At 42.9% G+C, this 25,370-nt stretch overlaps 1 protein-coding gene across 8 annotated transcripts in view; it reads right to left on the bottom strand.

Annotated features, from left to right (window-relative positions):
- LOC102052239 (protocadherin alpha-C2-like) overlaps positions 1-25,370 on the bottom strand; it is a 96,995-nt gene that overhangs the window by 60,244 nt on the left and 11,381 nt on the right. Inside the window, exon 1 of one of the 8 annotated variants that reach the window (XM_055718114.1) lies at positions 16,975-19,208. The exons of the other annotated variants lie outside the window; for them this stretch is intronic. Within the exon in view, the coding sequence (XP_055574089.1) occupies positions 16,975-19,071 (2,097 nt within the window). The 5' untranslated portion in view covers positions 19,072-19,208. Of the gene's footprint in view, positions 1-16,974; positions 19,209-25,370 lie in introns of those variants that run through there. 8 annotated transcript variants of the gene reach the window in all.

Here is a 25,370-nt window from a genome sequence, read left to right as displayed (position 1 = left end):
GTCCTGGCACACAGTGGGATCCTGCATCCTCCTTGACCCCCAACTCTCTCCTAAAGAGACATGTAAAACTTGCTCTTTTTTCTCTGTTGACTTGTAATCTACGTTTCAGCCATTTAATGCCCTTTACTGTACTTACACAATCTCAGTCATATTTTCCCTTTAAAAAGGTTATCAGAACAGCACAGAGACTTGGATTCTAACTGTGCACTTACAAGTAGTACCTGATAGCATGCCAAAAGATTGTCTGCCAGTAATTCCATGAAACAAAACAACTAGCAATGATTTTGTTCTCTCACTGCTTGTTAAATACTTTATCAATAGTTGGAGTTCATTACCCGTAACTAATTAGAATTCTTCCTTTCTGTAATCCATGGTATTTCACCTGTGCCCATTTGTTACCTTTCCTTTCACATGTAGAGATTTGCAAAGAAGTATATCTTTAAAACTAGTATGAAGGAAGTATAAATAAGAGTGTGTGCACATGTGAAACACACAAAGAAATACAAAATAAGGATTAACAGAAAAAGTATGCATTAATTGCTACAGAGCACCCTATATGGGGATTTAATCAAACTTAATGAAGAGCAACAAAATGGCTTAAAATAAGGTGTCAAGAAGATGGAGAAGTGAACTGGAGCCTTAAAATGCTCAGCCAAGGAATACAAGAGAACTGTGAAATTAAAGAATTTTACCTAAGACTAAGAGGAATGAGACAAAATAATGACAAAAAAGGCCCCTAACAGCAACCAATTCTAAAAGGAAACCATGGCAAGTCTTAGATCAGTCTATTATCACCAATGAATGAGAATCTGTGAGCCAGTGACCCTTGTCTTCTGCACTGCACACAAGTGATCCTGGTCACCAGTGACCATCAGGCACATGAGGTGCTGCATGTGAGTACATGGGTGAGTGAGCAAAATCTGTGAGAACAGGAATGGAAACTAGAGATTTGGCAGAATAACTTTTTTCCACAAGATCTTGCATTCCGTTCTGCTATACTAATTCCCTACACAACGATCCCAGATTCTTCTGTGCAAGACTCGTATTTGTACACAAGTTCAGATCCTGACAGGGTAAGGGTTCAGTCAGAAATGATGAGACGTAGCAATAGCCAGAAGATGCTGTGAGGAACCAAAAGAAAACAAAACCAGACAACACTATGTGAAGGGCCCAGCCCAGAGAAGAAAAAGCAACAATAACTTTTACAACTCAGAGACACACTAAGAAAGAGTTGAGGGCAGAGCTGTATTAACTTTCTGTTCCAGGTTCACTTCCCCACCTACATACAGACATCAGCACCAGCTCCTCCATTCTTCTTCACAGTTCCTCACAGCCTCTAGCACTCACTGCTGCTATTGCTGCTGGAGAACAGGACTGACTCCAGGCAGCTGAAGGGGCTGTGAGGAGGAGAGAAGTCAGCAGCATCTCTCAGCTCACTACCTGGATGGGGACAACAGCAGAGAATGAGGCAGTAGTGAACAGACCTTCATAAATATATGAACTGTAACGATGCCCACAGTATTAAAAAAGGATTAGGCAGCACAGCATGAAAAAAGCCCTGTGTCGTGCAGGCTGACAGGCACACATCTGGGGGAAACAGTGGTAAGTTATTAAGAAGATGACAGAAAGCCACTGATGACAGCTGTCTGGTTCAGCGCCTGTATGCCCATCTGACATAGCTCTATTCAGATTCACCAGTGCAACAAGTTCATCTCTGAATTACAGCACATAAGAGCATCTGACAGTACTTGAAAGGGGAAGCAAAGAAAATGGGAGATGCAATGTATGTGGTGAGGCAGATTATGACCAGACGCCCAGAGAAAGGACCAAGGAGAAATGGCTCTCATGCAGTAACAAGAAGGGGACGAGAATTCCCTGGAGCTAAGTTGGGGCTTTCAAAAACGGGACAAGACAAAAGCAAGATGGTGACAGAAGCAGTTGATCATGTCATAAAATCAGGAAGTCAGAACTGGGTTCTGTTCACGTTACATCAAGGGCTTCATGATTTTTGGCAAGTATCTTCATTGGTTGCTAAGATGTCAGCATTATCTGGGCTCAAACGGCCACTGCAAGGTTTAAAGCACTACTGTAAATGATACTTGGATATTTTCAAGGAAAAAGGAACATATACATATGCATAATTTATTTTGTTTTGAATGCTGAAGGGAGAGATCAGTTTGGCTTTTTTAAAGTATACATTAAGCAAATCTGCTTTCAAACTTCTCTTCAGAATTCTTAAAACCTCAGCAACACAAAATATCTATGGTTTGAATTTAGTAAGAGTTTAATATTTCTTTCCTTGAGCAAAAAGTTCTTATTAAATAGGTCAGAGTCACTGACCTAATACAATATTCTTTTAAAAGCTAGACTATATCCAGTGTTTAGCATTAGTACTATAGTATTAATGCAGATTTACTTTATGTATTTTGTATGGATCGTACACATGGCAAACTCATTCTTCAGTACTGAGGGAAACCCACATTGTGTGTGCCTGCTGCTGCAGTAGCTGGCAATGGCTCCGTAATGCAGAGGGCAGGGTATACTGCTGGTCCTCAGCTGCTCTTTCAGAAGGGCACAGATCTCCCACAGGTCATATCTGCCAACCTTACAGGGGTACACCTGTCAGGCCTGATATACTTCAAATGACACCGGACTTGGAGCTTTTAACAACTCAGCTGAGCTCAGTGTATTTCTTCCATCCTTGAACAGAGAAACCACAGCAGGACATGTGAGACTGACTGATAAGCAGTGATGATGATATCAAATGTACCCACTGAAATAAATCCCTCTCCTTGTACTAATCAAAACATTGTCCTCCACAACCAGATAGACCAGCAAAATCTCAGTGTGATTCTTCTCATTTAATATTCTTTTTCAACTGTCCTGTTTGGAGACAGATTTCAGGATTAAGCATTTGGAATAAAAACTACTGCTGGCCACATGGTTAGGAAAAAACTTAAATAATATCCAGCAGCAGCACCAGTGTTCCTCCTCTGTTTCTTTACCATGCTGAACAGTGGCTGAGGGCACAAAGTTTAGAGGCCTTCAAGTCCAGTCCACTGTGAAGGCAGGCATATCCTCCCAAACCATTACCACAGTGGTCAGGGGAGGCATTCCTGTAGAAACAGGGAAAGTCTTTAGCCAACAAAGTCAAGGTTCATGAAATCAGAAAATGTAGCCTGTTTCTATGTCCTGGAAAGAATGCAGTAGGAACAGGAGACTGGGTCAGGTCCCTCTCTCAGGGGGTTATATATTTTAAATCAGAGAACAGTCTGAAAACATTTCTGCAAGTAGGAACTAGATTTCAGAAGAAGGTGAAGAAAGAAGGACAAGCACTGGGGAGGACAAAATGAAAGCACAGAGTCAAAAAGAGGTTTGGAAGGACAGAAAGGCACAACCCAGTCAGTCTTCCTATCTTTTGGATACTTGGTCCTGCAACCATGAACACCATAGTTATCTTCCTGCTGTATGTACACCAGGAGCAATCTTGATATTGTATTTTCACCAAAAACTTTTAGTTCTTTTTTAGTCCTTCGTTCAAGAATTCTGGCACATAAAATCACCCACAATAGGAACTCTGCCAAATGTTAATACTGCTGAGTTATTTTCTGGGGTTTATACTGCTGTAATACAAAAGCCTTTACACTTTGCAGTCTTGCTAGAATCTCTCTGAAACAAAGCATCTGCAATCCAGGTACTAAAACAAAGAAGCTATTAGATTCCTGAGGTATCAAACATTTTATCTATTATCTCCCATTGTGATACTTCTGTTTAATTACAATACTGTTGCATCACGCAATGACTTATTCAGGCTCTGTTTATTTCTTCTCATCTTTGATACTTCTGACGTGTTCAATTCTCTACTCTTAGTTTCTTACACTCCTTTACTGTGTTTTTAGTGATATTGTGAAACTAGTCCCCCACATGAAGCTTCATATGGCCTACTTGTTAAAGAAGTAAGGTCACATTTTCTACTGATGAATACCCACCGTGTGGTAACTGACCCTCAATACTTACAAGCCTCTTTGAACCAATTTTTCCTCCTAAGATAGATTTAAAAAATAATTGTCCTTGTCAAGCCAAAACACATATCCAGTCATTGGAAGACACAGAGGACAACAGTGTAGTAAGTATTCAGTTAATCTAATTAAGTATTAGTTACACTACTGTCCTCCATTTGTATATTCCTAAGGATTAGGTTTTTGGTTAGCAATTGATCTAAACCTCAAGCACGGCATGACCCAAATACATATTTTTAATATATTTTTATACCTTATAAAAGTAACCCATTAGAAAAAAATACAGGAAACAAATCTTAGAAATTAATGCCAAACTCTGCAAAGGTGGAGAACAGGACAGTCCTAAGATCGAGGACTCTTTTTTTCCATATGAGCTCAACTCTCTTCTACATGCAATAGGAATGTAACTAGAGGGAGAGGTTGGGCCTTTTGACACTTTCTCCTGAGACACCAGGTACCACTTTGTATGATGCTTTTCCTACCTCAGGTTTACACCCTTATCAGCTGCAAAGTCCCAGTTTGCCTGCAGTTTCTTTATAGCACATCAGTTAATGGGACTGACGAGGTTTGATTCTGTTACTGGTTTTGTTATGCTTAATGGTCATGCTTTATATCTCCGTGTGTTTGCCTCCCACCCTTTCCTTATCATCCCAATATAGCAAGGTCCTTAGTCACATAATCCTGCTGGAAACACTCCACATATTCTTATCGATTAGAGTGATTGACCAGATTTGTTCTTATCAGTACCTCCCTTATCATTTGTCTGTCAGGTTTGTCTCTGTAGGTTCTTGTTTATGGGTCCTTGGGCCAGATACCTTCGAGGCGCTCTCCTTCCACATTTCACTTGAATCCTCCAGACTGTGTACTCCTTTCCTGTGTGCCAGCATTCCTCTCTAGAAACAGCATCTTCTATACTTCTGTATTGGATAAGCCATACTTTTTACTTTTTCTCTTGTGAACTTTCATAAGGATCTACTTTAGAAAAAAAATCCCTCTGGACAATTTCCTCTCTAGTATAAGTCTCTGGAATTTAAAGTCAGTTTATTTCTCTGTTCATCATCATCATCTCTAGCTTCTCTAATAGTTTCCCATGTAGCACTTGATAAAGTTGTTCACTAGTGTCCACATAAATGGCTCTTTTTGTAAAGTTCTACACACCACTACTACTGACTACTGCAGTCAGGCAATGAAATCTTCATAAAGCCTCTTCCTTCCACTCCATAAGAAGACAATATAACAGCTCTCCACGTATACATACTACTCTGGATTTAATGAAACTTTTAACATAACTAGCTATTGGATTTGGATTCTCATGTGTCTTCTTTCTTTCTTTCTTTTTTTTTCTGCCTCCTGTTCCACATTGTTCTTTCCTCCCTTCAGCAGTTTCTTTGTTAGCATCTCCAAGTCATCTCCCAGCTTTCTCTCTTCCTCCTGCCAGTTCTTAGCAGACTTCCCTGAAACATGTAATATCCACCAACACTTAGCTTCTGTTTGGTACTTCACTTTGGAACATCTCAAAGTACTTCACAAAGGAAGGAGTCAGCACGACTGACATAAGTTTACAACAGGGAAAATGACTGACAGTGGTAGAAGGACATGTCAAGACTGTGCAGCAGAACCAAGACCAGATCCTGTCTGTCTCCCACAACCCAGTTCAGTGCTCTGTTCATGGGATCACTCTGTCTCCTCCTGCGCAATCCAATTCTACACCTTCTGAACTGAAAATATGGACCTTCCACTTCCTTGCACCCTAGTCCTGAACTGGGCATTGTTGGGTCATGGGGTTTTTTTGCTCCCAGTCTTCCTGTTCTCAGCTCCAACCCAGCCCCAGCTTTGGTCTGGGCCACAATCATACAACTGCAATCATAGGAAGGTCCTGCCAGGTCTAGGGCTCTATGCTGACAGGACTCAAAGGGAACTGAGCTTTCCAGCTCTTACAAGTGTCCATCAAGTACAGCAAGCAAGAATTTCTCAGAAGCTTGTAATTCAGCCAGCCTTAGCAGATCTTAATGGCTAACAAACATGGCACAAAAACTACTTCATAAAAATATCAAGCCCTTTTTCCAAAATATACTTCAGCAAGACTTTTAAAGGAAAGATCAGACACATTTTCATTATAGGCAAAAAGAATATTTTTTACTACCCTCCATCTGAGGAATGACAAAACTGTTCAGTTGAAGTTGTCTAACAGGCAATCCCCAGTTCACACCTATCATCACCCTGAGAGACTAGAGGGGGTTTTATAATGAATAGCATCAGACCTAGTAAACAGTGGTATGAACACAGCCTGAAACATTGAAAGGTTTTCATTCATTCAATAATGGACAGACCTGGAAATATAGAAGCCCATAGCTCCAAGACAATCATTCGTGATTGCATTCATTTAGCAAAAAATAATTTGAAAATTGCTCATGCTGCTGAATTTCCTTCTAGCTGTCACTGAGGGGACACACTTCTCTTCAGATGGCACATCAACCTATCCTTTCGTTTAAGCAAAATATCCCCCATGTAAACAATATAGGTTTGCTACTAGAAGCAAATTCAGTTTGAACACAAGATGCTGCTATATACAGTAGTTACAACTGTCCAGTTTCTCTCTGTGAAAATATTTTGGAAAATATTCTTTTTGGAAGAATTAATATTAAATTTAAAATGCACGATATTAAGTGACTCAACACTACTTATAATAGTAACTAAAAAGTGTCTTTCAGGCAGAACACTTTTATATATAAAAGTCTTTACTGGAAGCAAACCAGGCTTGAGCATTAACAGCAGCCAAATATATGCTTGGAACAGTCTAATTGTACAGCATCATGGCACCAGAAGGATAATATTGCTACATTCGTCGAGATGGCTGGAAGCCCTTGGTATAGGGAGATGAAATATATTTTGAGATAATGTATTATACATTCATTTAGGATTTTTAATGTGTTTTAAGTGGCCACAAGTGATGGAGATTTTCCAGAGCACACATGAAAAACACGCCAAGACTATGATTTCTTTAGAGCCATTTTTTTGTTGTTGTTACAAATGAGAAAAAAAACCATGGCAATGTTTTCAGGAAACAAACAAACAAACAATCCACAACAAAGCCATAGCTATTGTCACTCCATTCTTCAGCTACTTCTGTTCTACAGAATCAGGAGGGAAAAGGGACAGTTAGAGATATCTATGACTTTTTCAATGTTTTGGACTACCATGAGATGAATCCAGGACTCCCCAGAGTCCTCCGATGCCAGAAGTAAGTGCTGTCTCATTAAACAAATTATCATCTCCCTTCTCTAATGACAGAACGGCATCAATGGTAGTCCTGAAAATCTTCAATCTGTCTAATCTTGAATACTAGATCCAATGTTAAAAGTTAAACTTCTCCGTGAGTCTTACAATAGCATAATCTCAGATAAGAACTGGGTTCCTCAGGCCCTTTGTCCAGTCAAGCTTTGAATATTTCCAAGAATGGAGATCCCAACACCTCTCTGGGTGCTGTCCCTGGGTTGCAACACTCTCAGGACACTCCTCATGTCCAGCAAGAATTTCTCTTGTAACCATTTCCTCTCTTTCCAGCAGTGCAATGCCCGTTAAGGTAGTGGAAAACTACTGTTAATTCCACACACAATTTTTTTGGGGGGGTGGTTTTTGATTTTTTCGTGGTGGATTTTTGCAGGGAAGGGGGGGGGGGGGGGGGGGGCAGTTGCTTTTTGTTTGTTTTTTCCAACCAAGTTAACTTAAATATTGGCTGTTTTCTTAGAAGCTAAATTATGTTTTCTAAGAAGCTAAATTACCTGCATTAAAGAACACTGGCCCCATATCCTAGGTGATAACGCAAACAATTAATGCAAAAAAATGCAAACAAAAAGAGAACCACCTGGTGATGAACTACTAATTTATACAATGATGACCTATAGCTCCAGGCCTCAATGGTTCAATTCAGATTTTATCCAAAAACATCTGGGTCATGTTTGAGCAGCTTGAGCGAAGAAAAGCTTTTTCATGAAACATAACATTGCAATAGTAAAGGGCCACATTAAGAGCTACGAAATGATAATATTCTTCAGTACAGATTTCTATTTTACACCTATGTTCTGACCAGGATCAAAATGGCATCTTTCCATGTTCTGTGTTAGCTTGGGTTAATTTTTCTTGTATTTTTTTGAATAAGGTGAGATGCATGAAATAGATTGAATGCATTGTAAGAGGAGCACGATGTTGTAATAGAGAAGACAGGAACTCTCTAATTCTAATCCCTAGACAAATATATAATAAGATTAAAACAAAGATGAAAGTGCAAATATCATTCCTAAACCAACAAACCAAAATCCTTTGAAGGTATTCCAGCTGGCAACTCAGATTAGACAATTCATTTGCCAGGGTGTTTTTACTTCAATGGCTAAAAAAAGGTGAGACAAGGTGGCAGTTATAACTCACCTGCCTGGAAGAAAGAAATCACCGATATTATATTGAAAACAGCTTTAGAGTTTGATTATCTTTAGGGTATTCATAATTGCCCAACCAAAAACCAGCACACCTCCCCTCCCTAATAAAAACACACATTCAACAACCCTTCCCCACAAAAAAACCCCTAAAAATACCCACAACTCCAAATAAGAATTCACTTGAAGAAACATATATAGACAATAGAATTTATACAGGCCATGCTCCATGAGACTAGGATTCTACAAAGAAGAAAACCAAGACAACAGAAGGAAATACATTTACAGCATCACATTTTAATGATTCCTGAAGTATTCCAAATTTTTCTCATGAGGTAAACCTATTGGAGATAAATAGCAGGCTGACAGAGTGGAATTAAGATGACTCGAATAAATTTGGCTAGACTTTCTTCTTCCTTTTTTGGGGACTGGAGGTGTGACAGGTAAGGGAGAATGGGTAATGCAAGCAAATGAGCTTCTGCCTACAAACCTGAAAACCTAAAAAAAACCAACCAACCACCAAACCACAAGACAAAAATCCCAAATGCCTCAGCTTGCATTGTTGCAGGGATCATAGTCCTGTTTCAGCACCTTTAGCATTCTTGTGCTCTTTGCACCCATGCCCTTTCACAAGATTTAGTCACTGAACATTCAACTCAGCAGTTACTCTGAGTAGCGCTTCCACTGGCATTTATCAATATTCCTAAATTCTGCATTTTCAACTAACAAAACTCAAATTCTGCAGTTCTTTTACAACTAAACAGGTGTTTTGAGCCCTTGGTATCTTAAGACAAGTGAAAATGAAATCCACAGAAAAGGGCTTCCTAAGCAAATATGTAATTGAAGGTTTGGGGTTGTTTTGTTGGGGCTTTTTCCCTTTTCTGTCAAAAAAAAAAAAAAAAAAAGATTCTCCAAAGTAAATACAAACAAAAATTGACTCATTGAAATCTATGGAGTGTGATGTTTCACACAGAAATTCCATGGCACCACAGATCCTATGGATACGTCATCCTCTCACAGAATACCTAGGTGCCTAAACCTTTACTACATTAACCTGTTCTCCCCACTTCTCCCAATCTCCACTGCACTAATTTTGACTGGGCAATAAATGTCCAGGAACATTGCTTTTTATAGACCAGCACACCTGGTCCATGTTGTAAGCACACACGTTAAATCGAATAGTTTTCTAAATCCTGCAACTTTTAAATGGCTTAATTTAGTTATTACCATCTCAATTACGATAAACCAACAGCTTAAACTTGTTAAATATATTTTTAAAAAAATATAAATCTCTGCAATGTCTCTCTGAAATCCTCAAGCATTTACTTTAGCAACATCTATCTCACATTTTTAACCCAGCACCACCCTCTCCCCCAGGAACTGCCTGTGACTAATTTATCCCGTGGAAATCTACTAGAGGATATAATTTGCAAGCTGCACTCCATCATCATCACAGAGCTCAGTAAGGTAGGGCACACTCAGCACACTCCTCCATTAAGGACAACACAGAATTACAGACTGGTCAAGGCTGGAAGGGACCTCTGGAGATCATTTTGTCCAATCCCACCATTTAAGCAGGCCCAACTAAAGCAGGTTGTCCAAGACCATGTCCAGACAGCTTTTGAATACCTCCAAAGATGGAGACTCCACAACCCCTTAGGTAATCTGTGCCAGTGTTCAGCATACTTTCAGTAAGAAAAAACCCCAGCAGTTTCCTTACACTTACTTAGAATCTCCTTTTTTCCTCTCACTGGGCACCACTGAAAAAAGCCTGGCTTTGTCTTCTTTATACCTTCCTTTCAGTTATTTACATACATTAATGAGATTTCCTTCCCGCCACACTGAGCCTTCTTTTCTCTGGGCAAAACAGTCCCAGCTCTCTCAGTCTCTCCTCATATGAGACAAGCTCCAGTCCCTTCGTTATCTTACCAGCCCTGTGCTGGACTGTCTCCAGTAGCTCTGTATCTCTCTTGTACGGGGATTCACAGAGTGTCACAAAGTTAGACTGAAATCAGACTTACATTGAAATGTCTGATCACAACCCTGTGAATTTAATAGCATGCAATAAGAAGTGCTGTAACCATAAAGATATTGCACCAATCTCCTCATAACTACTGGCTAGAAAGAAAAACCTAAAAGCTGTCTAAAATAGATTCCCAAGACACATAGGAAAGAGCTATGTAGTTCAAAAGATGAAGAGCCCATTCAGACATAAAACTTCATTGCTTGGCTTCTGCCCACTACAAAGGAATTGGGAAAGGTTAAGGAAAAACAGCACAGAAATTTTGGAACCAACAGCCTCAGGTTTCATGAAAGAACATCATAAATTTTGCAGACCAATTGTACAAAGATGGTTGACTTTGGGAAGACAGCTTTTGCAGCATAGGAAAGAAATTAAGAGCCACTAAATGAGGTGTCAAGACCAATCAGGCTGGGACAAGCCCAGGGGGAGATGGAAGAACTAATAGATCAAAATATAAAAATCATTCCTTTGGAGAAGAAAGAATCCAAAGATCAAAATGTGCTCATTTTCCTTAGAGAGAGTACTCAAAGACTAGAGACTACAGACCTCTTCTTTATTTCTTAATGCACCTTCTTTCTCTGATAATTAATTTCTACTTGCTATATTTGTCAAATTTGCTTTTATTCTTCAAATGTCTCCAGTAGAACCAAATCTTTGAGCTGTTGCACTGCCCTTTTCTATGCCTTACAAATCTCAATTGAGTTATCTTAATTCCCCATGTATCTACTTGCCTCCCTTTTCAGTTCTGGTGTTGGATTTTGTTGCTACTCTTTTGATGAATCGTGATTTTAAACAGTCCTCAGCAAGCTGCACTCTTCACAGAATTCCTTTCCTTACATTAAAACAAGGTAACTGTAATCCAAAAAATACATAGCATGAGTACAGTTACATTGGGCTACATTAAACATCCAGCAGCCTCTCTCCAACAGGTTACCGAGGTTTCACAAGCCAATAGTATGAAAATATGGCACATGTGGAGCAATCAGCCTCTTGAGACACCATCCCATCTCATGACAGCGAATCCGTTATTTTCCTCTATTTTCTGTATCTTGAGTGTGATGTTGACTATGTGACAAATAACTCTGAGGGAACAGAAACTGCTATCACCAAGGCAGATATTAAAATGTTGGGAGTTCACATCCTCAAATCCCCACTACCTGATTTCCATCACAGATTTTTAAAAGAACCAACAAATAAAAGCAGATTGAGGAGGGTTTGGTTTGGGTTGGTTTTTTTGTTGTTTTTTTTGTTGGTTGGTTGGTGGTGTTGTTTTAAGATAAACCTGTCAAGCTTGGAGTAGAATAATCAGATTGGAGAAAAGCAACTGCAGTGCCAGTAATTTAGAATGGTAAAATGCAGCCAATGTGACCACAAACCCACTACTCCGCCTGTTTGGATAAAAATTTGGTGGAAGGAATAGATGAGAAATGAAGGTACACTGAAAAGGAAGAAAATTCTCAGATTCATCAAAGACAACTATTTGCTAGACTGGTTTTCAATTCTCTTCAATGAAAACATAAACTGAAATTCATCTAATCTATTCCGATTTCAGTAAAACATTCAGTACAGCTCTACATCAAAAAGTTTAACAATGGCACAATAAGTTGGGCTATTTAATAACAGTCGCAGAAAACAAGCACATGGCATCATTCACTGCAGGAACAACTTGATGCCTGTCACAGAAATGGCCAACATCTAATAACCCAAAGTGCAGACTCCCATAAGGTACTACTAATAACTAGTTTCAGTTATTTAAAAGTTGTGCACCTAGTCTCAGCACTGTTTGTAGACTATGTCTAAACTCTTATGTCTAAGATGAACAAGATGACTTGCTCTCAGCAGGTGGCTATGATTTTTTAACATATGAGGTTCAAACATCAAGCATTTAGATGAATGAAGTTAGGCAGAAAAACCACCATCCTGGGAACCAACCCTTCCAAATCCACCTCTACCCCAAAGAAGTGCTGCAATAATACTTCTGTGACTGATCATTCAAGATATTACAACGATGGAGAAGGCAACTGCCATGCCAAGAATTATCAGGTGATGTATTCCCTATCTCCTGGATCACAAAGTATTCCTATCACTGTATAGAAGGCCCTTTGAAATACTATACATAATTTTGGTCACATATTTGCAAGAAATATATATCCACAAAGGAAGAACAGATGTAAAGAAGGGACAGTAGCGTGATCAGACAAGTGCAGAGGTGACCGTAGAAAAAAAAGACTGAAAGAGACTGACTTGTTTAGCTGAATCAAACAAAGGCTAAGAAAATATGTGATTGCCCTCTAAACTATGAAGAAAGTAAGCCCCAAAGAGGGAAAAGAACTACTTGACTAAAAGGACATTGCTGGCACAAGAACAAATGTCTACAAATTCATAGCAAATAACTGTTGACAGAATGTCAGAAGGGGGTTTCAAAGACTTAGAGGAATAAATTTCCAATAGAAATAATCAGCATAATCTTATGAATTTTACAATTTAAATTAGTATTTTTACAATTTAAATTTAAATCTTTGAATTTGAAGATTTAAGATTAAATGGTGGCTGATAGAGGAAAGGACTGGACTTGATTCATATGTTTTCATACAAGAATTACTATGCACATCTACTTTCCCTCAGCCCAGGTCACCACCCCGTCTCATCCTTCTCTGGCCATCATTGCCTTTGCCTTATGCATCTCCAAAACCAGTCACATTACTTTCCACATACCCTCAAACCCTTTGTCTCAAGCTACTCCTTCTGTCACTGTCCCTTCCACTACCTCTAAAAATAATACCCCAGGGCAGATCAGACAAGCAAAGTTTCAGTCAGGCATTTTTAGCCTTTCCTGGACAGTGTTCTTTTGTTGAGGTTGGGTTGGGTGGTTTTTTTTAAGATTTGTTGGGATGCATTGGAGCTGTATCTTTCTATTTGGAGTGGCCAGAAAGAGGCAAAGCTACAGCAGTCTCCCTTGCAATTTTATTTTTTTTATCATCTCTCTTTCTAGGAGTTTCTTGGCCTGACCTCAGGAGTAACTTCTGTAGCCAAGAAATCTGCCTACACAACTGAATTCTTACAATGTGGGCATAAGACTGCTGGTTCTGGGCACATTGTTATCAGCACACACAGAAGAAATCGGGAAGGTGTTTCACCCTTATATTTGACTATGTGGTGGGGCATGACCCCATCAGAACAAGATGCAGGGAGGGCTTACTCACATGGCTGGTCTTTACTTCTGCGAGTAAGCTACTGATGCTTAGCCTGAGGCAGTTCAGCCTAAATTGCATGCCACTGTCTCAGTGTAAGTGCATCCATTTTTGTCAGTGGAAAAGCATGCCATGTTGTGTAAAATTATTCCACTCTTACTACAGTTCAGCAAAAACGTTCTCCATATCTAGGTTCATGTCTATTTTTGGATATAACCTAAATATTGAATGTCAAGTCACAGAGAGGTCATTATACTCTGAATGTAGAAATAACTTACAGATCTTTTGCATAGCACAATGGACAACACAAGCAAATGAAAGAACTGCAGCAATGCATGGCCACATCCAAATCCCAGAAATACTCAATGTACTGCTGCTTACTTTAATAACCCCGGTAGTACCTTTGTCTCTAATCAGCACAGTAGCATAGCTGTGTAACATGCTTGTCACTTATGCTACATTGCAGAAAGACAGAAAAATACTGAAAGAGATACAATTACAGTTTACTGTATCCCTATTATGGCCATACATAGTTCTATTTTTAGCTCTAACCTAAATAGAAGATGTAAAAGCACAAAACAGTCTCATTAATCTGCATATGTAAAAATCATTCAAGCCTATCATTTAATTCAGTAGCAAAAAACAATCAAGAACAAAGAAATGAATGTCCTTTTTGAAAATACATTTGATTTCTGGAATATCAATTAACTTCTGATACGTGTAGACTTTTTCTATCTTTCACGTACCAAAACCTGCAATCTCCCCCTCAATTAAAAAAGGTAAATAAAAATCAGGGATATTTAAGTTCTGCTAAAATTGTAATTTTGGAGTAATATCCAGTCCCTTGAATTATAACTATGGAGTTGCTCACAGTGCCTTTTAAATATTTGATGCTTTCTTTTCATTACATTTATATTCTTAGGGAGCAATACAATGATCCCTCCTCTAAAGTTCAAAGGGTCACTCATGTTTATATTTTTAACTCCAAATGTGTCAGTCAAAAAGCACTCAAAGACAAAATTTAGTCAACACCCAAACCTGAATTTTATGTTTCACTGAAAATTCTATTGGCAAACACTGAAAAAATATAATGCGCTCATTTTAATATAAAATGAATGAAAATATTCTTCACTAATAGTGACTGTGATCTTTCTGCGTAACAATCACTAAGTTCATAGGGATTTGGATTTAAGCAGTAGTTTTCAAGAATGAGTGACAGATCTCTTTCCCAGCTCAGATGACTAGAAACTATCTTCCAAGCATCTCTTTAACATAATTATACTTTATTTTAAATCTTGGTGAATCTAAAGCATGTATACATGAAAGTACAGAAACTGCAGCTTCTGCCCACTCCTGATTATTTGAATAAGAATGCCACTTTAATAACTTACAAATTTTGCAAGAAATATGTAAATTGTATATATATGCATGTATGTGTGATACATATGTAGCTGATTCTCCAGTACACTAGCCACTGGAATCATCAGCACTAGATTAATAACAACTGGCATCATTTTATAAGGGTAGACAAGTTTTCACAGTCTCTGCCTCTGCTCCCCTACTCAGCCTAATTAACGCATAGCCTTTGGACTTTCCACATAGGTCACATCTATGGTTACCCATCTCTGCATGTTGGGAGCTAAAGAAATAAAATTGCCAAAGATGACATCTTGGATTTATTTTGCCCGCTATCAAAAGCTCCTAAGAAGGTGTCTCATATTTCAAGTTTAAAAAATCACCTGAATGACTGATATACAGTGAGATGTAACAAGATACATTTTAGTTGCTCTCACTACAGAGATTAGGGATACTTGTGCATTTTCATTATTATTCAGTCCATTAATATGTTGGTAATCTGAGTTTCAAGATATTGCTCAATAGGAACACAGAAATTAGTTGTTTTTTAAATCACCGTTGTTATGGAAGCTTTGTGTTTACCAAAGCGGGGGGTGGGGGCTGGGTGGGGGTGGGGCTGGGAACAACCCACAAACCCATTTCACATTGCCAACAGATAAATCAGAGAAGGCATGATAAACTAAATGCATAGTCAAGAGCAAATTAGGGATCTTTTCTAGAACAAGGGAAAACTTACTAAAAATCACTACTTGGAAATTCCAGTTATAAAAGGAAGTGCTATATAGCTGAATATGTATTTTATTATCCAAAGAAGTTGCTGAAGCTACCCTTACATCAAGGTTCAAAAAGAGGCTGGCCATTTACATGTATTTAAAGGTACAATAATGATTTCAAAAATGAAAATAAATATAATGGTTACAGACTTAGGACAACCTCTAACAATTTTAAATTAGGATAAAAACAACTGCAGGAAGCAGATTACACCATGTCTGTCTAAGATGGGCTCTCATATTTTCTTTAGAAGCATTCGAAGTAGCTCTTCCTACAGACTACTGGCCTGGACAGAGCCAACAGTCGTTAGTTACTGTTATGTACACTAAGGAAATTTGACAGTTTGCAGGCAAAGCATCTCAAAACTTCATAAAAATATAAAGATGACTCACAGCACATATTAAAATACAACCAGTGTTATTCTGCATATAAGAAAACTGAATCTTGGACAAGTGACACAGCAACACCCGGTAAATCAGACCTGCAGACGTATCCCACTTGTAGCCCTGCACTGTGATCAAAAAAAGGTATTCTCTCCTGCAAAGTCACCCATCTCACTACTGATAAGAAACCAGCTTGGTTGGAGGCTCAGAAGAGAAATATTTTATATTCACAAGACCTGTGGATTGCCTGGAAAGAGAGATGAGCACTACAAATCACATTTCTGAAAGAGGTGCTGGATATTGAATTCCTGCTATTCCACTACAGGCTTACCCTGGGCACTGTAAACCTGTATCTCAGCTCAGCAAACTACTCACCACTCAGTGAAATGATCTCAGTAATGAGGCGGTGGTGGGGATAAAAAGATATTTTAAAAAATAAATCACAGTCTCCATTCAGTGTACATTAGAATCACCCATGGATTAGACACTTAAATGGACTCTCATCATGCCCCTACTTCACCATCTGAAGACAATGGCATGGCTTGCAAGATAGTTTTCACTTACATCTTCTTTACCTTCAGTTATGTCTGAAGGTCATAAATATTCATGGAGAAAAAAGTATTTTGTCATCCCATGACTATATTTCACTCAAAAAGATATAAAAGAACCTGCAATTTCCTTCAGGTGCCATGAAATGATGCCTGCTCTCCTGCAAGTACCCTCTTCTGCACTGACAGCAACCCAGTGTAGACACAAGGCTATGTGCCTGGGAGGAAAAAAGTGAAAGGAAGATGTACTTACCACAAGGACAGCACTCAACCGATCACTTTGGACCCGCTGCACTTGGATGCAGGGTCCTGGCACTTGTAACCTTGAGCCACTGGGAACGTTCCCAGCATCACCATTTGGGATGCTGCTGTTACTAGGCCCAAGACCTACAGATGCCCTGTACAAGTAGGTATGAGTCAGTTTACCCATGCCAGTGACCTCCAGCATGTCCGGTGGGAGGTGGGAGCTAGGAAGCATGTGCACGCTATAGCAATACTTTTCATACTCATCAGCTGGGCAGCAGCAGCTGCTGCAGCAGCAAGTCCGGCAATGGCACAGCCGCACAATGGCAAGAAAGAGGAGGAACGCTGCAAAGATGCAAGAGACACAACCAAGGGAAACAATCAAGTAGATGTTTGTAGTGTTGAGCAGTGGTGGTGGCTCCCCGCTGTCATCAAAGTCTGGCAGTGCCTGGGGCAGGGTGTCAGCCAGCAGGATGCCCACTGTCACAGTAGAGGAAAGTGGTGGATCCCCATGGTCCCGCACCACCACAACCACCTTGTGTTTGAGGAAGTCAGTGGAGCGCATGGAGCGCATGGTGCGTAGCTCACCAGAGTGCGGTGCCAAGTGGAACAGAGTGGAGTCAGAGGAGTGGGCAAGGTGATAGGAAAGCCAGGCATTCTGCGCATTGTCCTCATCATCTGCCACCACTTTGGTCACCAGGTAGTCCTCATCAGCCAGGCGGGGCACAACTTCCACAGCTACTGAGCCGTTCTGGCTGATGGGGTACAGGATAGCTGGGGCATTGTCATTCTGGTCCAAGATGTAAACATTTACAGTTATGGCAGCACTCAGAGCTGGTGACCCATTGTCTTTGGCTTCCACTTGAAAGCAGAAGCTCCTAAGCTGCTCAAAGTCAAAGGCATGTTTTGCATAGATGCTCCCATTGGCCAAGCTCACAGACAAAAAGCTGGCCAGGGCACTGCCTGCAACTGTGGCATTCCTGAGCATGTAGGAGACGCGGCCATTCTCCCCCATATCACGGTCAGATGCTGAGACCTGGTAGAGGAAAGCACCAAGTGGATTGTTCTCCTCCATGAACACATCAAATGTGTCAGCGCTGAAGACAGGGGGGTTATCATTCACGTCAGAAATCTGTACCCAAATGGTCTTCTGAGTGGTGATGGGTGGAGAGCCCAAGTCTGTGGCTGTAATGGTGATGTTGTACCCACTGATCAGCTCTCGGTCCAGAAGCCCGCTGGTGATCAGGCTGTAGTAATTTTCAAGGGAAGGCTTTAACTGGAAGGGAAGGTTATCAGGGATCTGGCAGGTTACTTTCCCATTCTCCCCAGGGTCCTTATCCAAAATACTCAGCAGAGCTATCACTGTGCCAGGCACAGCATCCTCAGGAACAGGACTGGAAAGGGATGTAATTGTTATCTCTGGGCCATGATTGTTCACATCAGTGATTTCCACCAGCAACTTAGCTGTGCTGGACAAGCCAAATGCCCCGTTATCCCTTGCCTCAATAAGCATCTCAAGGAATGATCTCTGAACAGCTAAAACACCATTGACTGTCACCTCCCCAGTGTGCGGGTGAATTAAGAACATTTGCCGGAGATCAGCAGAAGTAGCATTGCTAAGTGAATACCTGATCTCTCCATTTGGACCTTCATCCAAGTCCGTGGCATGCACTTGCACTACCAAAGTGCCACTGGGGGAGTTTTCCAAAATACTCGCCCTGTAGACAGAGTGCTCAAATTTTGGTGCATTGTCATTGGTATCCAGCACAGTCACAATGACTGGGACATCACTGGACTTTAGAGGATCCCCACCATCCTTGGCTGTAAGGACAAGTCTGTGAGTAGCTTGCTGCTCCCTGTCTAAGGCTTTCTTCAGCACCAATTCAGGATATTTACTCCCGTCCCCACGTGTCTGCATTTCCAAATGGAAATATTCATCAGGGCTCAGAGTATAGTTCTGGACACTGTTCGTCCCTTCGTCGAGATCTTGGGCGCTGGGGAGTGTAAACCGTGCCCCCGGTGACAGGAACTCAGGCACATTTATATGATATTCACTTAAGGGAAAGGTGGGGGAGTTGTCATTTATGTCCAAGACTTTAAATTCCATCCTATAAAGCTCTAGAGGGTTTTCTAACACGAGTTCATAATTCAGAAGACAGACAGACTTTAATTCACAAAGCTGCTCTCTGTCTATGCGCTCACTAACAGACAAAGCCCCCGTGCTTGCATTTATATTAAAATATTGCTTACTTGAACCGGTGATCATGCGAAATTTCCGAGCTGAAAGTGTAGCTGCGTTTATTCCTAAATCCTTCTCTATGTTCCCAACAGACGCTCCACGCTCTGTTTCTTCGGCGATGGAATACACTACTTTCCCGTTCGCGGTGCAGCAGATAAGGCAGAAGACCATTAAATAGACCCGCATTCTTCCTCCCCTGGCTCAACTCCCTGCAGACCGGCTCAGCAGGAACATAATCCAGAATTTCAGCAAACACCCGAAGTTCCCAGCGCGACGCGAACGGGCAGCACCGGTGCGCGCCGGCGGCAAGGTGACAAGTTCGCTGCCGGCGCGGGAGGCGGCCCGGCGGTTCCGCCGGCGCAGTGCGGGGAGAGGCGGCCGGTCTGTGCCCGGCGCTGGCGCTGCCCGGCGCTGGCCCTGGCGCTGCCCGGCGCCACCCAGAGGCCGCCATCTACGCCGCCGGGGAGGGGCTGCGCTCCCCCTGCCGCTGCCGCCCCGCCGGCCAGCGGCTGCTCCCGCCAGCTTTTTTTTTTTTTTTTTTTTTTTTAACGCGCCGACGGAGATGAGGTGGGACCCCGGGTGGCCGAATTGGCAGCATGGATGCGCTCCCGCGAAGGGGAGATGCAGAGCTGAGCCCCCTCCCTCCCTCCACTCCTTGCAGGAGAGGATGCGCTGCCGCACGCTGTCAGTGTACCGCGGCGGAAGAGAAACACGTATGAGAAGTGACAGGCATCGGCTAAACATGGGTCAGCACAGTCCAGGCATGCTCCGGCTGGGCATAACGTTTCCCCAGAGGGGTTTTAAGAGCACAATTAAAGGAGGCAGAAAGAAAAAAAAAAAAGGAAGCGAGAAGTTGGGGGGGGGGGGGGGGCAGGGAAGGAAAAGAAACAGTCTCTTTCCTGCTTCCCCTTCTGGACAAGGTAAATTAACACGAATTATTGGAGAGCAGGATCTCTCCTCTGACAGCTCCCAATCAGTTCACCCGCAGCCACAGATGAGCTCCCATCCAGCCCACCAAAGCAGGATGGGGATGGCTCGGGTGGGCGGGAGAAAGTGAGAGGCTGCATTAGCCAAATTACCTTATAGAGAAGTAAATATAGGTGCCAGAGAGGTCTTGCATTTAGGACATGTCCAGGAACTGTGGGGAGAGACGAGCTGATACCACAGAGACAGCAGATTACAAGTGAAAAAAAGAAAACAAAATTCAAAATCAAAGCTCTCAGCTTCCCCGACTTTCTGCACTGAGGGTACAGTTAGCAACTACCCTCTAAGCAGGTGGGAGAGAGCAGAAAGCATTTCAAAATGTCCTGCTGGAAAACCTTCCTGAAATGACCTTCGGCAGCAATTTACACAGATGGGCCTCAAGCCCTGACAACCCCTCCGGTCTCCTCTGTTTCCAGTTTCCTTCTGTGAGAGTTTATTATCATGAGATCCTGATCAGTCAAAAGCAATAGGCTACAAATGTGTGACAAGGACAGATCTTAACCCTTCTTGAGCTCATTGTGTTTCTTTATGCTGCTGAGAGTTTCCAGGCAAGTGAAAAAGAACATTTCAATTATACATAGTATCAGGGCTTTTAAAATTGGAGAAAATCAGGAGCACATCCAAAAGTTTTACATTTCCCTACCTGTAAAATTGATACATCAGTCTTTATCCTCACAACTCAGCAAAAGCTCCCAGTGAGGTTTGTATCCTGCCCACACCAGAGCAAGCCTTGGTCAGCCCTAGCACCAATATCAATGGATATTATGATTTTTTTAAACTCCAAGCGCCCCTGGCAGTACCTGAATGTTGCATTTCATTTCTACTGCATTGACGTTACCACACCCATGGGGGGGGGGGGGGGGGGCGGGGCAGGGGGCAGGGGGCAGGGGGCTGAATGCAGGAACTGTAGAGGGGGTGTGCACCTACCTTAATTCACACACTACGTAAATTTGTACCGTTGCACACAGTATGCAATATAAGTATTTATAGTATGCTGTTTTTCTTTCTTGTTAACTGCAGAAATCCCCAGTTCCCCCTGAGTCAGCATAAAATTGTCATCCAGACTCCCCCTACTCCAAATTTGCCCTGGACTCCTGCCAAGATATGATGTCATCTACAATACATGATTAAGTTCCTAGTTTTACACTGTTCTGTAGTGATGCACAGTCATTTTAAACACACTGAACAATGCAGTGACACCTATTAAAGTCACAGCAAAGACTGATAAATTTCCCCGAGTGTTGGCCTACAGCAAACATAAATCCATCTGTCTGGGAAAGTTCAGCCAGCTAGGTGTTGTGTCCCAGGTGCACACACAGATTCTACTCACCCATCTGGGACTGGGTTTGCATTGAAGAAACTCAAGAATTTTGGGCCTAAGATCCTCCTTCTGAACAGGTAAACCAACCCAAAGGCAGATTTTCTTTAAATCTTAGTATTAGAATAACAATCTGTGGATATGCCTACAGGTGCCTGAAATACCAGCACTGCTAGCAGAAAATCGTTAGTGAACAATTTTCAGAAATATCTGGCAGCCTACACTGATGTTGTCTTTAATTCTCTCATTTACTACCCATTTACCATCAAAATAACTTCTTCAGCTTTCTGCTACATCTCTTTAATTCTCTACTATTGCCTAATGTTTATTTACATGGCTCTAAAGGAACTTACCTTCAATTCTCTTCCTTTTTATCAACACTTTTAAACCTTCCACAACACTGCTTCAGTATTTTAGCATTCCTTGTCCTATTGTCCTTTTCCACACTCTGCAGTCAGCTTCACCCACAAGAACATGTGTGTTGCTGGCATCATCTCAACACCCACCTCCTACTGCACTGCATGAGTGCCTGATCCACACACTGCTCAGGTAGACAGCTCTGGGCACAGCCAAAATCCAGTGCTTAGTAATATTAAATATCCAGGGTCAGTCACACCACAGCCACTCCTGCTGTGAAGGCAGTAACACCATTGTGCCACGGGGGAAGAATCCAGTCTTGCCCTTTGTGTGAAGCCACTGCTCTGCTCAGCAGAGTCCCAGGCCTGTTCCTCTCTACCTGTTCATGCTCTGCCTCCCACATCCATCTCCCCTGGGAGTCTCAAGGGTACCTTGCAATGCAGTTTCTCCACTTTCAGTCTTGCTTGGTTGGTGCTCCACCCAACTCCTCTTTTCAGGGTCTCCAATCTCAAAGGTCTCCTCTCCACCTGAAGTCACTTACTCTAATTATGTTATTTGCACATCAGTCACATTAAATGCCTTTAATGCAGACACGTCCCTTGGTATCACAGCAGACAAGGTAACCGCTGTTTAAAACCCCACCTCTTTGATCTCATATTTGCTTTCACTTTACCAGACTGTTCCTTCCCTTGGCTTCACCCATTCTTAAAGCCGTTTTGATCCGAGTTGCTGAGGAATTCATCTTTTCGCAATCCAGAGGGCATGGTCCAAGACCTCTGTGGTCTCACTCACCGTTACACAACCCCTCTCCAGCATGCCTCTCTCCACAATGTGCTCACAAAGAGCTTCCTCCACATCCCTCTGCCCTACAGGCCGTTGCGGTGCTGCATTTATACCTCCTCAGAACCCCGAGCATCCCTTAGGTACTCTTTCTGCCACCCCGTCTTATATTTTCAGTCAATCATCTGGCAATAAGACGGCATTAGTCCAGCCATGCAGTCGTGGTCGCAGCATTGGTAGTGGCCAGAAGAAACTGTTAAGCCAGCAAAGGCAAAAAAATAAAGGTGAATAGTAAACGGCGTTATTTCGGAGCTGTGAAGCACACAGCTGCACCACACGAAGGACCGCTCGTGTTTGAACAGCATCATCTACGTCAGCGATGACTCTAAGGCGCCGCTCCCGCGGGCGAGGCCAAGCGCAGACGCGGAGCGGTGCCTGCCGCGGAGGTCGGCGGACACGTCCCGCCCCGTACGAAGGCTGGGAAAGCCCCACGGGCGCCCACCAACCATGAGGGGACGCCCACTGGTGCTCGGTTAGGACACGGCGCTTCAGCGGGGGACGGCAGAAGGGACTGAATCCCTGCGGGGGAGCAGACTGAGCGACAGCCCTGCGGTTTCTCCTCCGAGGGGAGCCGATGAGCTCTCCACGGCGGCAGCTGTCCCCGGAGCGATGGGCAGCCTCAGCCCTCATCTCCGGCTGCAGGGAGCCCGTGGAAAGCTCGTACACTGACGGGAGCCGGACAGTGGAATGAGGAAGACCAGAGCTCCTCCTCGGAACGAGCCCAAATCGCCAGCACGGAGCAGCCGACGGAGGTGCAGGGACCTTGCGATCGCCTTTCGCACATGGACTCCTCCGGGCAGGAATGAGCGCAAGGACGGTGGCACCCCCAGTGACCCGAAACACCGGGCTCTTCCCGCTGGGGACCCGGCGTGGCAGCCAGCCCGCGCTATCCCATGTGGAGCCCCCCCGGGAGATCCCCCTCCGCGGGCTCACCCTCAGCCCCACGTCTCCCCCAGCGAGAGGAGCGGGCAGAGCAGCTCTGCTGTCGCCCGCGGGGCCAGGCTGATCCGCTGTTCCCGCACTCTCCCCGCCGCTCCCCGCAGAGGCAGGCTGTGCCTGCTGACAGAGCAGGCAGTGTTGTCAAGATGCCCTTCAATAAGCCACGAGAGCTCGCAGCTGCTATGTGGGGACAGCGAGAGCGGAGGTGACTAAAAGGAGCCCGGAAGAACGATATCATCCACAGAGGATTTCTAGATTTCAGCCAATCCCGAGAAAATCGTCATTGCCCACATCAAGCCACAGACATACGGATTCACAACGTGCTATTCAGTATATCGCAGGCACGAACGCATCGTTTGAACGCGGGGGCATTGATTGGTCTATTTAGCCCCGGTCAGAGATCATCGGGCATGACAAGATGCGGAGGCAGGACACCAGCAGGTACAGAGGACCAGTCCCGCTCGTGCGGCAGAGCAGCTCCGAGCTGAACACGGCGTCTCCCGCAGCTCCTGCTGCCACGCCGGGCATTTCCCTGCCTGTAAAATCCCCGGTTCTGAGGCTGCAAAACAGCTCCCGGCCACCGCGGCGCTGCGGGCGCTGCTCCACCGCCCCTGCCGCTCCCGGAGCCGCCCCGCAGCGCGCCCGGCTGCAAGCCCTGACTCACCTAGTTCTGTGGATCAGCGGGAGATAAACCACAACTAGGATTGTTTCAAAACACACACGGAGTTTTCAACTTTCTTTAATGGTTTTCAGTACACCTGTAAGAACCGTTCTTGTCAATCGGAGCCAACGATCTGCGATTTTATTTTTTTAATCCTCTTCCTTCGTTTAAAACGCTTCTATTAGTACAAAACCCAATAAAACGTACGTTATCAAAATAAATATACTGCATTATAGATATCACTTTGCCATAAAGCTATGGTAGTTATCCAAAAGGGTGCCCTTGGTGAATTGAACACATAGCATGAGAAAGAAAAAATACAGAAGTACTGCTTGTTCTTACTACTCCTGCATCCCTACAGTTTTCGGGTTTAGGCTATAATGAAAATTAAACCAGATATAAGAGATCTTCGCTTTTCCCTGTAAAGTTGTATCCAGTTTCTAACATCAAACAAGGAACTCTAAACGTGACCCTAACAGCTCATCTCAAAGAGTGCTCTGGAGCTGATCTCGGTGAAAAGAAAGTCGACTCAAAGCCATCAGTGCATGGACAGGATCAGTTCCTTCGATAACGCTGTTAAAACAGCGGGGCAAGTAAGCAACCACTCCCCACATAGGGAAATCAGTGTGGAAACCAGTATCGAAATCCTCTTTCCAGCTGAACTTCTGTTTCCCTGCTCCTTCTACTCTACTGTTGGGAGAACCAAAAGTTTTAAACGTACCATATTTAGACTATTCAATACTTCATATAGAAGCTCTGCCTTCTATTTTTCCCTTAAACCCTCTTCCTCCCTCTCTCGACTCTCACCGACTTTCCACAACACGTTTCTGGGGTGGATGGGGTAGAACGGACGCGACAACACTACGAAGAGAGAGGGACCGGGTCACAGAGAAGCACAATGACATCGAGGAGGGATCCTCCCTCAAACAGTTATAAACTTTTCCATGAAGCATCCTGTATCTCACTCCACTTTCCCCCACACTTTCACCGGACTTCCAGAGGCAGAACAGTATTCCTGACCTCCGCTAACGTTTCTCCTCACCACACCCCATACTGTCACATCACGTC

Source organism: Falco cherrug, chromosome 8, assembly GCF_023634085.1.
Source record: "Falco cherrug isolate bFalChe1 chromosome 8, bFalChe1.pri, whole genome shotgun sequence".
NCBI lineage: Eukaryota > Metazoa > Chordata > Aves > Falconiformes > Falconidae > Falco > Falco cherrug.
This window is presented reverse-complemented; position numbering and strand designations above follow the sequence as displayed.